The following is a 17,293-nucleotide window of genomic DNA, read 5'->3' on the forward strand; positions in this document are numbered from 1 at the left end:
AGATTCCCTTTTAATTTACTAGGAAAAGGAAGTTTGGTAAAATCTCCTTTAAAGGAACACAGAAAAATAATAAAACCCAATGGAGGTTCCAACATTTTACTGCTCTGTCTAAAACAAAGAAAACAAGAAATATGGGACTGACACCCAAAATAGCAAAGCATACTAAAGCTAAAGTCCCTTATACCTTGCACCAACACAATTCTGATCAAGGTGATGTATTTATTAAGGAGAGTATAAAGCTGTCAAGTTCACAGATTGGTTATATTCCAGTAAGAAATCTGAATGTAAAATGAAAAGGAACTATATGGACTTGCTGTTTATTTCACCATGGTTGGAAGTACCAATAGTCAATGTAACGATATCATAAATTCAATGTTTTGTTATGTATTGTAGATGAGGATTAGCACTGTCACCCTGCCCTTGAGTGTTGTCACATAGATGCGTAGTGGTAGGATCACCAGGTAAAAATAGATTTATATGTTATTCAACCAATCACAACCTGGTCAGTTGATGCAGCAACGAGGCTTTGATCCTCTAACCTTTTTGGTATATTATTCGGCCTCTGATTTTATTATATATAAGCTGAAAAGTCATAGCAATTAATACATTAGTTGAAGGTTTCAAAAGGCTTTGGTACTAGGAATGTCAGCATTTTAGGGGCACAAGTGACACCCACTGGACTTTTTTACAGGGCCTGCAGAGCCATCATTAGCCGCTAACATAGATGGCTCGGTGTACAGAGTTCGTCAGCACACATTCATGTCTCCGTAGTAGAAATATTGGATGTTGTGCTTCATCAGGCAGAAGAGACATTGGCTGTGTTGATCTCCCAGGAGATTCTACAGATCCCGAGGATTCTACTCTTACCACAACAACCCAGCAAGGCAAAAAGCACTGAATATCACATTTATGTTGGGATTGTAGGGAGAACTAATCTTAATAAATAAAAAATCTTCTTAAAGGGTGAGTACAGACATGATCCAAATATAGTTTATATGCTTCCTTCCCTGTAGACCAGTCATTTACTGTTTTATTCCTGTAGCAACAAAAAGCCTTTATGATCATCATTAGATCATTAACAAGTTTGAAAACTTTTGCAGGGTCAGCTGCGGGGTGGTCAGATTCTAATGGTTAACACATAAATCCCAGTCATTGCCCAGTGGTTGGATTGGCTGAACAATGACAGGAGCTCAGCCGAGTGGAACCCCTGTCCTTGTGTGGTTAGCATCAGCAGCGATTACCAGCTTTAGAAAAAAAGAGTACAAGGGTAAAAATTAGGAAAAAAAAGAGTAGTAATATGTTTTCTATTGTGACGTGTGTTTATTTCTAGGGATTATTTCTAATTTTCTGGGAATGGGTAAGGGGTATTATGAACTCTTTTATATAGTCAAAAAAGGTGAGGGAGAGGATATGTAAAGACCCCCTCTTCATATTCCAATAAGCTACCCACCAAAAGATCATAGCAACAATGGGGTCCAGTTGTGAGGAATGGGCCCTCTGAAAATAGAAAAATATCACTGGAGGCAGGTGGGGGTCTGGCTTTGCTGAAAGAGAAGGGGCTCCATTTTGTCTAAGATAGTCTATCCCCGACAGTTAAAAGACATTGGGCCTGATTTAATAAAGCTCCTCAAGACTGAAGAAGATAGACTGAACTGTTGGAAGAACCTAGGTGATGAAAACCTGGAATGGATCTGGTTCAGATGGATTGAAAACATCTGCCATCAAACAGCAAAGGATTTTTAGGAAATCCATTCCAGGTTTCAGGATCACCCATGTTCTCTTATGACAGTCTATCTTCTCCAGCCTTGGAGAGCTTTAATAAATCAGGCTCACTGTATTAAGTTTTAGTACATTTGGAGGGGCGGGCTGTTTTGCTATCTATCTATATATATATATATATATATATATATATATATATATATATATATATATTTATTTATATATATATTGCATCTGGTATGTGTGTAACCATTAGTGTGGGGAGAGTCCTTTACCTACATGGTGTTCTTTATCATCTTAGAAAGTACAATTATTAATGATTGTGGAAAGCTTAAGGTGACTTTCACATATTTTGACCCATTCTGATATTCAGTTATAAGATTAAAACAATAATCAGGCCCTTGAAACTTGTAGAGTTTCATCAGTTAAACATCTACAAGCGAGCCAGAGCTTGTCAGCCTAGAGGACCAGGTTAGCAGGTAAAGTCTTGCACAGAGTTTCACGATGACAAACACGAAAGGTCGCGTTTGCTGGCCCGTCTCTCAGAGGAGTTCTGATTTTATACTGCACGGCATGTTCCTCCCAGTGGCGTTTGATGTACGGAATTCTCTTACTTAGATGAGGTCAGCTTTCAGATCTGTTTTCTGCTACTAAATCAAAAGCCGTCTGCTTTATCAATTATGCTGAAGAGCCTGTTGTTTTATCTGCAGTCCCTACTGATCTATATCCTCAGTACAATGCAGAGACAAGAAGAGAGAAAGTGTAATAAACCAAAATAATGCAAATTTGAAAAACAAGAAAAAAATAGGCAAAGTCATCTTTGTACTAATCAATTTTAGGATTTGTAATGACGGACATGTTAGAGGTCGTTCAAACTACAGAAGCTAGCCATGGACAAGGTGGTCCTACTAAATGCATGTGAATCCAACAACACAAAGTTATACCAGACCTATCATTTCAAATTTAAATATTATATAAAAGGGTGGCTTACTCTTTTATATAATGATAAAATGTAATTTTTTTTTTGATTAAATACATTTTTGTTTGGTTGCAAAGGCAAAACTCCTCCCCTTCCATCTTTACTGCCGCAGCGGTAAAGACTAAATGGGAAACCTGGTGCCTTCAAGGTTTCATTCGTCATATATCCCAGGAGGCTTCAGGCTTCCACAAATGTAAAAAAGTGCTGATCTTGCCCCTACGCAGTTGGAGAAAACTTTACCTGCTAACTGCTGAAAAGAAGAAATCCAGGACAGCGCGGACTGAATCCATTTGCGGAGGGATTGAGGACTCTTGAAATGTAAAGGTAAATGTTTTTTTTCTGTTTAAACATCTATAAAAGAACCTTACTAAGTGCCTTGCACCGGGCCTAAAAACTTGAATTAGGTGCTCAAAAAAACACAAGACTTTAGTTGTTACTACTAGGATATCTTCCATTTAATTTCTATTTTTACTTATCGCCGTATCATTTACAAACTGATTTTTTTTCAACTGCATTTAAGTAACACTTATGGGTCTTGCCTCTTCCCCAGATTGTGAATGGACAATGTAAGAACAAGTAGCACACTGAAGATCTCATCTCTCCGTTACACTGCACTCTTCTCCTATGTTCCATGTCAGCACCCATTGGCACCTTTTGCAGCTTCCTCTTCCATTCTTCTATACAGATATGACAAGAGGCTGATACCAGGGCATAATAAGATGATCAGTGTTTTCATTTTTAAAAAATAAACTTAATAATGTATTAAGGAATACAGTTTCACCAATTTGTGTCCTCTATATCTGTTTTATTACAGACTTACTGGGCATCTACCAGAGAACAGCCTCAGAGCTTCCATCTCCTCCGCCTGTTTATGAACACATTTTACATAGATTCCATACAAAATAATAGGGAGTTAAAGAGCAATAAAAGCGAACTCATAAACCTCTTATGGAGAACAGGTGCAAACACAACGTGCAGTTCCAACAGAATTTTGCTGACTCTGTATCCAAATGAACTTTACAGCATTAAACATACATAAAAAGCAATCCAGGCACTTCCCAAAATAGAAAAGTATAGATGTGTTCACAATCCTCCAGCTTATATATCTGAATCCCGAGTCCCTGACCTTATCAATGTTTCAAGAAGTTATGAATAATGATGTGAGCGGGTAAACAAGCCCTGATTTGTTTTGTTCTAGGCTCTCCAGTGTCTCGCTTTTTACATCTCAGCTGGGTAACTTTATTAGAGTCCGCAGTCTGTTCATCACCATGCGGCCTGATGCACGAGCTGTCTGCCCGAATCGGCTGAACTATTTGGTTTCCGCAGAAAACGTGATTAAAGAACATTTTTTTTATTCCATAGGATGGAGTGAAGGGGATAGGAGTGCTATGGAAAGGGGTACGGCGAGCAGAATATTACCATGCCTGTCATAGAATATTCTCAGGAGTTCGTGAATATATCATCATGCCATGTGTACGGGGCCGCGGTTACTGGGCTGTTAACAAACCTGACTCTTGATTGAGCATTCCCTATCACAAATTTACTTAGGATGTCTAAATAGGAACTCTCGTTGTGATGGAGTTCGTAACAAGACTGGTTTACACACTGAATCAAGGCTGTTCACTTACCATGGTGAATTATCACCTTGCAAAAGATAATTCATTGGTGAATGTGGTGATTGGGTATTCTTTACAACATAAACTATCACATGCAAGGAAATTCCAACAAAGAAAATTATTTTTGCACAATTGGGTGGATCAAGTCTCATCTTATTCGCTTTTGCAAAGAGATTATTCACTTCGCTATGTGAACAGCCTCAATTATTTGAATAAATCAATCCCATACTGTCCATAACCCTTACTCCTTTTCAACTTGACTGCTACCAAGCAGCTGAATTCTGTAGTGGCATAGAGGTCATGGGATTGAACCAAAGGTTATGGTAAAGGACACAGGCATCTTATATTCTTGGAAGAGTTGAATGCTGGACCATGCTGGAACCAAAGTGAGCACAGGTGGGCTTGGGCTAATATCTTATCATTTCTAGAAGTTTTGAATGCCATTGAGCCTTTTGGAGTCTTCAGCACTGGACCACCAGAAAGCCATGGAAGATTCTTCTTCCATTGCAAGGACCTGAGAATTTCTGAGACTTGACATGGTCAGACTTTTTTCAGAGAGGTATAGTTGAGAATGCTTAATCTACAATGACTAGCAAAAAAATATTTCCAACTCCTAGGTACTATAAAGAAATTCAAGATTTACATGGAAGTTGTCTCATTTTCCAGGGATGAAGACGGGCTTTGTTGGGTCATAAATCATTAAAAAAAAGACCAACCAAGACCCAAATCAATCTTATATTTTTTAATCCTGCAGTAAATATGAGAAGAAATCGTAAGAAATATTTATATCCTTCAGCTATTCTGGTTGACGATTCCCATGCCTCAACATTTTATCCCAAGTTGCCGAGATTTAGGACATGTCCTTTTATACTATTGCACCATCTCTGTATCTAAATTTTGTGCTAACTATATTACAAACCTTAATAACTAGATTACACGGCCATCATTTTTTAGGAAAGAACGGAGCCTCATGCAGCGCTATCTCTTCTACTTTATGAAAATGAATGAACGTGTACAATTTATTACTGTCAAACTATCATCTAAATTCATAAGCTATTTCTCATGTTTCAGAGATTCTTGTTGGGTTCTCATTTTCTTTGCTTACAGAGGAAAAAAAAATCTAGTTTCACATTTATCAGTCTGGGGGTAAGAGGAGGAGGTGTTGGTGCTCCATTTCATTCTCTTTATACTAATAGTCTCGGGGCGATTCAAATCCCATCTCCTCAAGGCCATTTAGTATGTGTCAGCTACAAATACCATTTATATACAGCCAGATATGTTCCCCTTCTAAAAGGTGCAGTTCAGTTGAGATTTTAGGCTGAACTTCGGTCTTAGATCAGGCTTGTGTACAATGTTCTCTCCTATATTGCACTAGCTTACGCTGATTTCTTACAAAGACAAATTGTAGTAAGTTACATAGAGCTAAACTCTTTTTCCTGGTTGGAGGACATCAAGCATTGTCTAGCCTTTCCCTCCTCAGTTAAATATTTTTGACTTGGCCCAGTTATTCATTGGACTTCAGTTCTATATTGATGGATCCTCAGCATCACATGTGGGTATTATTTTGGGTTCTCCGCATGCAAATGAAACCTACTTAGCAATGCCAACTCCTGCAGACTAACATCTTCTCATCAAGGCATTAAACCTTGTGATGTATACAATGAGCACAACTTATCTGCTTGGTGCTGGACATCTGTATCCAAACCTTGCTGTACTGCACCAGTCCACCCCAATCCCGCTCGTTTGTAATTAAAGTATTTACTTGCAATGTTGGAATGTCTACTTCAGGCTCCTTGCACACTTTTTCATGGAGAACTGGGCAGCACGGTGGCTCAGGGGTTAGCACTCTGGCCTTTGCAGCGGTAGGTCCCTGGTTCGATCCCCAGCCAGGACATTATCTGCATGGAGTTTGCAGGTTCTCCCCGTGTCTGCGTGGGTTTCCTCTGGGTACTCCGGTTTCCTCCCAAAAACATGCAGTGAGGTTAATTAGCTTCTCCCTAACAATTGACCTTAGACCACATTAATGACATATGACTATGATAGGGACATTAGATTGTGAGCTCCTTTGAGGGACAGTTAGTGACATGACTATGGACTATGTACAGCGCTGCGTAATATGATGGTGCTATATAAATACTGTATAATAATAATAATAACTGGGGACTGATTGAATGCCAAAGGTGCACTTGTCCTGGCAGGTCCTTAATAGCCTCCCTTGCTGAGGTGCTGATTGACCCCTGTGCTGGCTAGTACCCAACAGCCCCATTTCCATCTTCTGGGTGCTAAAAGGCCCTCATGGTAGCCGTTCCCCAAAAATTTCCTTTTGATGATGTCTACTTACGGATGCAAAATGGATACAGCCAGCAGAAAGTGTCTATGTCATGCAAGCATTACCATAAAGGCCTGAAGAAGTACCCCAGCACTGAAAACAATATGGAAGAAAGTAAAGAACAGACTAGGATTTCTCAAACTTTTTAACATAGGGGAACTCTTTAAATAACTTTCAGGTCTTCAGGGAAGCTCTGCTAACATTACTATATCCACCGCTCACAGCACATTGGTGTGTGGTCAGCAGAAAGACCTAATATTATTACTAAACAGGATTTATATAGCTCCAATCTCCTAGATTGTAAGCTCTTTGGGGCAGGGTCCTCTCCTCCTGTGTCACTGTCTGTACCTGTCTGTCATTCGCTACCCCTGTTTAATGTACAGCACTGTGTAATATGTTGGCGCTATATACATTGTGCTTATTATTATTATTAATAATAATAATAATAATAATAATAATATAATTATGCAGCTCTGTACATTGAATACAGAATGACATCCTTATAGATAGCCAAAAAAAGATCATTGGTGTAACATAAGCTGACCTGAAAGGCATAAAGTGCCCATTGCTCCAGGAACCCCTAACAACCTCTGGAGGAACCCTGCATTAGGCTCTTGTACCAGAGCACCATGCAACTCCATGTCCATACTGATGCTAATGGTCAGTTATAGGGAGAATAATTTGCAATTTGGCTGGAGATCAATATTAAGGGATTTGTTTTGCTTTTGGAACATTTGCAGCCTCATCCTTATTGCCTATGGGAAATAGGCACGGCCAGGTAAAAATTAGACATTTTCATCTCATTTCCTGGCAAGGATAGGGTTAAGTAGCTTGCATTACTGATAACCAACTGCTAAAGTTATAAACTGTTTTCTTTAAAAGCAATTTGATTGTGGTTTGCTTCATGCATCAAATTAGTTTGCAATCTCCACACAGCGGTCCTGATTGCAGTTATTTCTGATTGCTTAATACCGCTAATGCACTGGAGTAACAAAGGACTTGATTTCAATAGCAGTGACTGGAGTATTAATGTGCAAGATGTAGAATTTTCTACAGTCGTTTGTGCCAAGATGCTGTTAAAATTCTTGCAGAGTGACTCTTTTAATTCCATCTTCACACCCCGTGCACACATGCCTGTGACTTTATTATCTGCCTGACTTATGAGAAGTATTATTTCATGTTAAATAACTTATCTGAATATTTCCTTGCCTGGATGGGAAGACATTTAAAGGAAACTGTTGCCAATTGGCACCTGTAATAATGGGAAAATGCCATCATTGAACTGGTATATAGTGCTGGTTTCCAGCTCAGGGATTAGTTCATTTTTTTATTACAGGTAGTCCTCCGAATTGGAAACATCTGATATACCAACGACTCCTAGATACAAACGGGGCTTCCCTGGTCATTCGTGTGCAGGACACGAAATTATGTTCCTGTTCTGAATTACATACAAATTCAACTTAAGAACAAACCTACAATCCCTATCTCGTATGTAACCCGGGGACTACCTGTATTTACAGTATGTTGAATTCTCTCCCTGTCAGAGCGGAGATATCTGGTTTATGGCTGCCCTATATTTTTTTTTCTGGGCTCAGTGGTTATTACAAGCACTCATATAACAAGGGCACTGTCGGGATTACATTAAGGAAAATTAATGTGACAGCAAATAGACATCTTTACTGTCTTTCAGCAGCCTAGAAAGTTTAGCCAGAAGTCATGCTTCATGGGGTGCCATTTCTTCTCTGACAGGTAGAGAATACCGAAACCACACATGTGTCCGGTATACTAGGGGTCCCTAACCTCTGGCCCTCCGGTGCACTCCCCAGCAGGGTCAGGACAAGGATCCTGCTTGGGGAGCGCACTGGCTAGAGCCGTGAACCATGACTCCCGGAGACATCACAGGGTCCGGGCAGTTAGCGGGTTGTGACTCTTGATACAACCTGCCCACTCTCCCTTCGCAGACCTGGTTCTGGCATCATGACATCACTCTGGGGGAAGTTTCCTTCCCTTTGAGTGAGACACAGCTCCCCATGCATGTAGGGTCCAGTGAGATTAGTGGTCTGCGAGCTTTAAAAAGTTGGAGACCACTGCTGTGTACAATGTCATAACAAGGTAAATATGCAGATTCTAATTCCCAAAATAGCTTTAAGGAGAACATGAGAGGGTTTTGTTCTGTAGTCCTGTTAAGCGGGACAACACTTCTCCATCATTGCAGTCTGTTTTAACGGAAAAGCACTGCGTTAAAGTGAGCTGAAAAATAAGACATAGGATTTTTGTATATTCTGACAGAATTCATGGAATCACTGCTGAACATAGAAGTAACAAATAGGTAAAAAAAAAAACTGCAATGCATTTTAACAATGCATGTCAATGCACACCAGTGCACATCCGTTATGTGCAAGGTAAGGTTTATGCTCCGGGGGGATTATCAATTTTGGCATATTAATAAATGGTCCCCATAAATGAGGGTGTTTTAGGACTGTGTCCTAAATTCCTTAATTCCATTTTCATGGATGGCATGAAAAGGATAGATTCTCAGATGAAGAAGAGCCCTCTGGGACTAAGTTCACATTTTCCGATCTGTGGGTCAGATGGGCACTGAGCTTTCCCTAAATTGATTCTCTAAATATAATTATTTATTTAAAACTTATTTAAAACTGAATTGGGATGGGGGGGTTGGTCTTAAAAAGGGGCCACTTGCTCCACCACAGGCCACCAGTTGGTTCCGAAAACCCCACAGGCCCTGTCCTTGATGATCTGTGTATCAGTATCATTAGTACAAGATCTCAGTGGTGATATAAGTCATGTACAAGTAATAGAAGTTTCAGCGCCGCCGTGTAATGAACACAAGTGACTTTCGGTCTCGTCAAGAAAAACAGCAATAACTGAGTAGACAAAGACTTCACTAGCAAGCCTCTAGAGCAGATTACACAAATCAAACTGTTCTGATTAATACTAAGTCAAAGACGCGGCAGCTCCGGTGATTAATATTGGTGATGCGTTGGCTCCGGGCTGATCTGGCGCATGAATTTCTTTATTAAGGTCTTGTAGCATTTTGTCTCTGGTGAAAAGTGCTTGTCTTTACAATTGAATATTGCTTTTGTGTGGTTCATAACCTCTCCGAGGCAAAAATATTAAGTCTTTCAGGCTAGAATTTAGCACAAGGTATGCTTTTGCAACCGCGGCGAGATGGAGCGGGCAGGATTTTTATTGGGAGTTTTATGGATCTTGGGTGGCGAATGTCAGTTTGTATCTGTGAAAATGGCATCCAGTTATCTACGAGCTGACGGCCGCTTATTATTTGCGTGATGCCTAAGGCAGCCTGTTTAGTATTAGGTCAGGAAGACTACCGATTGCAACCTTTTCATAATCCAGATTGATTGTGTCTCTGCAGTGGATTAGCCATTTTAGGATGCTCAACAGTTGCATCATTTATGGCGTTATTTCACAATAAAATGCTAATATATTCTTGGCTGCAAGACCATCATGTTTGCATGGCTAATAAAGAGCACCGTACATACGATATATATTATTTAATTTTTATGTTTTTATATTTTTTTCATGCATGATTAGTAAAGAGTAGGTTCAACAGTTCCAGGTATACCTCTTCCAACAATGCCTTCAAGTACATTCATCTGAAGGACTGAGCCATCTTTTTTTAACCATTACCTAAAATCACCATCTACTTCCCAGACTGGATGTAGCCTCAGCTTTGTCAGCTTTGTCCATTCTTGGACCAGTTACATTGTATAGACTAAGGGGAAGGGAAACTAAGGCTTGGGTTTGTTGAAGTAATAGGTGTTCCTGCACAGCTCCCTGCAGCCAACACCTTGCCAGCCACTTAGTTGCCCACACCACTTCACTGGGTCTTAAAGTACCAGAGCTTGCACATTTGACAGCATGCAGCAGTGAGTGCTACTGAACTGCTAACTGACACCCTATTTCCTCTATACTGTGCTTCTGTTCGTCTTGCCTAAGGTAGCTGTTCGGTGGAGTAAGGAAGTGAAAACTGCACCACAAAACAAATAAATGTGTTCTCATGATTGCAGTAGACAATTAACTGCATCTTAGACTAGTCAATGTCCCTACTTTGGCATGGTGGCTCCGTGGTTAGCATTCTGACCTTCCAGCACTAGGTGCCCAGGTTTGAATTCTTGGCCAGGGCACAATCTCCATAGAGAGAAACGTAAAACCTTTATTGAAGCTTGAATTATTTTTGAAAATAAACCATTCCATATAAAATAAAGATATGCTGGTCTCTGTACTTGGGACACCTAAAACCACTTAACAGCTCTGCAGTCACTCCTTTAACAAAGTGAACTGGCCATGCTGTGATCTATTATATCTGTTCACATATCCTAGCAATCAGATTCTCCCTGTGTCCCAGTGCCTCACATTTACTGTACATTAGGAATGGCAGAGGAAATTGACAATCATGTCAGGAATAAATGCTTCCCAACAGGTCCTTGAACTAAGCCCACCAGCTGCATAATGGCATTGGCTATAGGTCATGGATGTTGTTCTTCTCTCACAAACTTGCACCAACAACTGAAATGCAACACTCGTCGACAACTCATGCATAGCCTGTAAATCTCCAATGCTCATCTATCCTCTGGAGGCATTGCCACCCACATATCTGGGAAGAATGACTAGCCATGGCACTATTCTAAATAAACCCTCAAGCAGATGATGACTGTGGTCCTGCATTATCACCCCTAGAAGCCTTCTCCCCCTTTAATGCCACTTGCTCAACACTGGCATGTAAATGGTAATTGGCATAGCCACCAATGCTAGATTCTGTTTTTCATTAATACTACCCAATTTAATGCCTTAACATTACCCATTTTTGCCTTGATACATCTCAGTAGGGTTGGCATACATCTGGCATCTCATCACCCCTTACAATCACTGGTTGGTATCTGACCCTACAGCAATGCAATGTGGTCATAAGTGCCAATCATCATTACATAAATACTACACCATTTCACACGATTTTCATTTTTTCCTCAATAGCACCCATTATTACCATTAGATAATTATGCCAATGCAATTGTGTGTTCGTTTAACACATCTAAATAGTGGAAATATTTATTGTTAAAGACATTTGTCTTCTTGGATTATAAGACCCAGTCTGTCCCACCACCTTTGTTAGTAATATGGTCCTTGCAAATCTTGTGAAAGTCGATATCTGCACATTCTGCACTCGACCCTGCTAGCTATTTGGTATTTCTCACACCTGAAAATTGTTCTCCTGAGATATTGAGCATTGCAAAGTGAGAAGGCAGGAGGAGCGGACATGTATAGCCAACACCCAGAGGTATCAGTAACAGAAGTAGTTTGTTTTTGCACATGGGTGCCATTAATAAAACACATGAATTAATATTTATTTATTGAAGATGACACATTTGCTTTAAAGGAAAAAACACATTATATAAACAGCAAGAAGCACCCATGTGAAACAATATAACAAGAAAACACAGATACCAATGATGCAGAAAAAGTATGGACGAATCCTTCATGTCTGACCTCACCACTTCTATCAAGGTAATGGCAGACACATTGAAGGACTCCTATACCTCCTGCCATTGTTATTCTCATCCTTTGAAAATGGTCATCAAGCTGATCTTATGGCTTCAATGCTTTCATAGTCACTGACCCAGAACAATGATGCAGATTAGTAATTCCAAGCTCACTGTGACTTGTTGGAAAGTATGGAAGCTAGGGACAGCCAAGCAGTTAGCATAACATTTCAGCATCTTTTACAGAGACATGGGGTCTGATTTAATAAAGATCTCCAAGATGGAGGGGATACATTTTCATCAGTGAACCTGGGTGATCCGGCAAACATGGAATGGATCTGTTCTAGGATGGAAAACATTTGCTAACATTTTATTAAACCCATTCCAGTTTTGCCAGATCTTCTCAGTTCACTGATGAAAGTGTATCCTCTCCAGCCTCCAGCTTTATTCAGGCCCATGGTTAAGAGATGTCTGAAAATGATCAAATTCTTATAGAAAATGTATTTTAAAAATTAGAATTTTGCTTTGAAGCCTATATGAAGTAATAGATATAGATATACCGTCAGACCGCAATTCTTCAATTACCTTCCTGTTATGCATGGGTGCTCAGTCCAACTGGCATCAGAATTAGACCCAGTGCACCCAGTAATTAGTACTCGGTAATAGGACTGGTCAGACACGCCCCCTTCTCTCTATCATTGGACAATGGTTGTGATGGGGGTGTGGCTGTTACTCAGCTCTCCAATTACAAAGCACTGCAGTGTAAGCACAGAAAGCAGAATTTCATGGCATTTCCAGGCTGAAAACTGAACCAAATCAAACATATAGGAAAACAGGACTGTAAAAAGTAAAAAAGGTGTGAAACCTTAACTGGGCTTTAAAGTCCCAAACAAGCAAATGTAAAGAGCACCTACCTCTTTCTTGGTGAATTCCGGTGGGTGGTCATTTTTGTCATCGATGACAATGGTTGCTGTGGCTGTGCCGATTATTCCCACATCCAACCCGGCCATATCTTTTGCTTCCACTATTAATTCATATTGTGGGGCTGTTAAAGTCTGATGGAGAAAAAAGAAGATATGGTCATTATAGGCATTCAATTGGCCCATAGGTTTTAAAACATCTAAACCTAAAATCCATGCGCTAAATATACTCATAATACCCAAGTATAGCAATAATTCAGAAAGGGACAACTGAAGAATGTGACAACACACAAATGTTGATTCTCATGACTAATGTTGAGAAACAAAGACATGTTTGATCTCAAATAAAGAGAATTCTTCATAATCAAAGCTGAACTCCAGACAGGTAAAACATTCACAACTGTACAATTAATAATATATGAATACAGCCATAAGTCCCTACATTTGACCTGGAATCAGATTCTTGAAGGACCAGTATGGCTTATACTCCCTTGGGGGAGGGACAAATAGCACAAAGAGCCAATCAGGTGCACTTCACTGCATGTTGATTTGAGAAGAGAGCAGAGTGACTGGGAGACTGTCCAGTCACAGAGTAGGGATGGGTATAGACCTATTAGTAAAACTGAAACTGCAGCAAAGATTGAGTCACTTACCCCTGCCAGATCAGGCTATGATATCAAAATGTTAAAACAGTGGGCAGTTAAATATATATATAGAGAAGGAGAGACAGATAATAGTGATCCATGCGTATTTCATAAACCTGCATTTGAAATGGTAGCAGCTTCTTTTAGTTACTTTACAGCAGAGCTCTAAGGGAGGAGAAAGCAGAACAAGGAGCCAATCAGTTGTGCTCCAAAGCAAGAAGCAAGCTAATAGGACTCCTCATCTCATTTCATTGTAAATGTTACTAAACTGCAGCAGAGAATAGCTAGATCTCCTGTCCTTATTTATTAATAGAGATAGCTATCCCTTCCTCCAATCATTATAAATAGTTGCCGACCCCACATACAAAATTTTACCAAAAAAGAGAAGGCTGGTTTTTTTAACTGGTGACATCAAATTGTATTATTGGTGAATTCAATAGGCATTCACATTTGCAGGTTTCTATACAATATAATTGCAATAGGTTAGTAATTCTCATTCAAGCTTCATGGGAAGTAATACCTCAACTCTATACAAACAAATTCCTGACAAATAAATACTGAAGGAAATAACTGACGCATTTCACCTACTGGCTGTTCTAACACGGTGCCTGTAGCACTTTCAGAATCCAAGCGATTTGCTATCACTTTGCTCTGGTTGGGATATTGTTGATTTTACCCTTGAGGAATTTTTCCTGATTGATTCTGATAAGAAAATCCAGTCAACAATAACATCTGCTAACAATCTCATAAATTCCCCTGAGGAAGCCAGAGGCGAAACGCCTCGGGCAGTGAGACGTTATTTCCTTCAGTATTTATTTGTCAGGAATTCTTTTGTAGAGAGTTGAGGTTGAATGGGAATGACTAACCTATTGCACTTTTATTGTATTGAAATCTGCAAATGTTTATGCATATTGAATTTATCAATAATACAATTGGATTTTGCTCGTTAAAAAAACCCAGCTTTCTCTGTTCTTTTTGTTATGGATCTCCTGTCCTGACAGATAGGGTTGTGCTGTTGGTCAGAGGTGTGTAAATCTCGGAACTATATTGGACAAGGGTAAAAACCTTGGAAGGTACAACAGCTCCCTTATGTATACATCATCTGTGCATTGAGCTAATTACGGTATCTAATACCGGAAGGTGTAAAGCTATGTACACACGTCAGATTTTTATCGCCCGATAATCGGCATCGGCCAATTATCGGGTGACAATCTGCCGTGTGTACAGTCGTTGTCGTGTCGGTGTCGTCCATCGTCCGGACGACCCACCTGCCGGATCCACGGACGATGGACGACTTCCAACGACAAAAATTGGAAGTGTGTACGCAGCTTAAGTCTAAAGGGTTAGCCTATAGACCAGTGGGTATAGATGAATAGGCGGGACACCCTGCACTGAGTGGCTCCTTGGTGCCAAGTTCTAGGACAGTGAAGCTGAAGCTACTCAGCTTCATCATGAGTCACCACCCTGGGGCCCATATGTTCCCAGGCATCGGAAAACATCAACTTCCATCAGAAGCTTCTCACAACTTTTTCAAGCCAGACTCAAACTGGAGCAGTTCTTTTCTAATAAAGAAGTTTCATAAAAAAAAAAATAAAGTTATATGGAAACAGTTCATGCTTTGTAACTTTATAAGAATCTGCTTTCTCAGCTATTCCAAAACATTAGTTTTCAAATTACAATGGAGACATCAAAGCTACATTAGTTCTATTCCCCAGCAGGGGTTGTGTGTGCCTGCGGAGCGACACGCCGTTGTTTTGTCTAGAAAGAAAATTCTTTAACTACAAAGTATGAAAAAAATGATGCCCCCTCACCGGCCATCACCCTTCCCCTCCCCCTCCGTCTTTTGTCCGTAACGGATTAGTCTTTTCTTCGTCGACAGATGCTCATGTGACGGTTTGAGCGCCACTTTACCACCCGAGGTTCTCCGGAGCGCAGCACTTCCAGAAGTAGCTGAGCACAAAAGAATCTTTTCATGAATGTTTCACAGGTGTGAAAAGATTTTGGAGGTCGCCAGGAGACAAACTTGTAAAACTGCATGTAAGCCGCCGATCGATCTCTCCCCGCTGCTGCTTAAGAACACCCGCTTTAAGGAATAAAAAAAGCAGAAAAACCCTAAAGTGTTGAAAATAAAAAAACAGACTAAAAGTTTGGCTACTTTTCAGGGTGGAAAAAAGAAAGTTGACAAAACTTACAAGCCCAGAGGAAGGATTAATTCATTTCTAATGTTTTATATAAGAATGCTGGGAAATACCAACCTATATAATTTATACAGCTGCACTAACCTATTATATACATGGCACTGGTTTCATTTTTTAAGGCACAAAGGGGCTGATTTACTAAAGGAATTCAGGACTGTTCACTTAGCAAGGGGGATTACCACCTAACAACGGATTAATTCACTTATCTTAGAGAATGTGGTGAAAATTCCTTTGGGAAAGAATGTTCACTCTCATGCAAGGAAATCCAAAATAATCAGATTTTGCTAGCACATGATTGGATAGTTGATTTCAGTTTATCTTCTTCCTTTTACTAATCTAAGTGAAATATCCCTTGCAATAATTCATTTTGCTATGTGAACAGCCTATATTACATTAGGAAATCAACACCGCAATTAGCGAGAGAACTCGAATAAAGTAAGCCTAGACAAATCTTATTGCTTTGACTAATTACCAGCCGCAAAGGCAGCATTTTTTGTTACTTATCCCCCCTCTCCTTTGTCCTTCCTCCATTTGGCACTGGAGGTCATGAGAAGAGACATTTTTAAGCTCTGTGCCACTTGGCGCTAACCTATTGCTGAGCTCCTGCTTCCTGTCCCCATGTGACCATACTGAGGCACGAGAAGCCAATTGTAATCCACCAGCACTTTCACTTGATTGGAAGTGGAGTAAGTCACATGATTCCCTACACTGATGTTACCCCTTGCTCCATATGGTGAAATTGTAACGTGGAATCTGAGTATAGACCGCTACCAATCCAAAGCCGAAATGTGTTTCTACAGAGAAAACCGCTGGCATTCCAAGGAACCAGGGCTTTAGAAATGCGGAGAAAGCAACTGATCCATTAAGCTGCTGCCCTTTTCTGCTGCACATTCTTACTTTACCTTTGGTCCATCACTTCCCTGTTGGAAGCATGTGACCCATTCCCCTTCCACTGGTGCTTGACGATTGGCTGCTCAGGCACTCAGTACTGTCCAATAGAGGTGCAAACCAAACTCTCAATATCTGGTGGCTAATTTACCCAGCCAGCTACTACCCTCATCTTAAACTTTGGACAGACTGACCACTTGTGAAAATAATACAATGGAGAGATAGACAAAAATTTGCATCCTAGAATTTTCCCTCGGAGGGTCATTTGGTGCATTAGAGGTAACTTAGTTTTGTCAAGTGTTCTTGTATTTATGTGTATTTGATTGTTAACTTTTGCTATGCATTTAAGTTACCAGCCATTACAGATGGTACTATTGATGATTTACTTTATCTCTGGCTCCCTTGCCTTGGCTCCAATGAGAGCCATGGCAAGAGCCATTGTTGGCGGTGCTATTATTTCCTATTTATGGGAATAGCCTCT

The 17,293-nt window shown here is 40.1% G+C and overlaps 1 protein-coding gene across 1 annotated transcript in view; it reads right to left on the reverse strand.

Moving 5' to 3' along the window:
• CDH13 (cadherin 13) overlaps positions 1–17,293 on the reverse strand; it is a 433,078-nt gene that overhangs the window by 70,799 nt on the left and 344,986 nt on the right. The window contains exon 8 of the mRNA XM_072422511.1: positions 13,077–13,217. Within this exon, the coding sequence (XP_072278612.1) occupies positions 13,077–13,217 (141 nt within the window). The remainder of the gene's footprint in view (positions 1–13,076; positions 13,218–17,293) is intronic.

Source organism: Pyxicephalus adspersus, chromosome 9 (genome assembly GCF_032062135.1).
Source record: "Pyxicephalus adspersus chromosome 9, UCB_Pads_2.0, whole genome shotgun sequence".
In the NCBI taxonomy this organism is placed as follows: domain Eukaryota; kingdom Metazoa; phylum Chordata; class Amphibia; order Anura; family Pyxicephalidae; genus Pyxicephalus; species Pyxicephalus adspersus.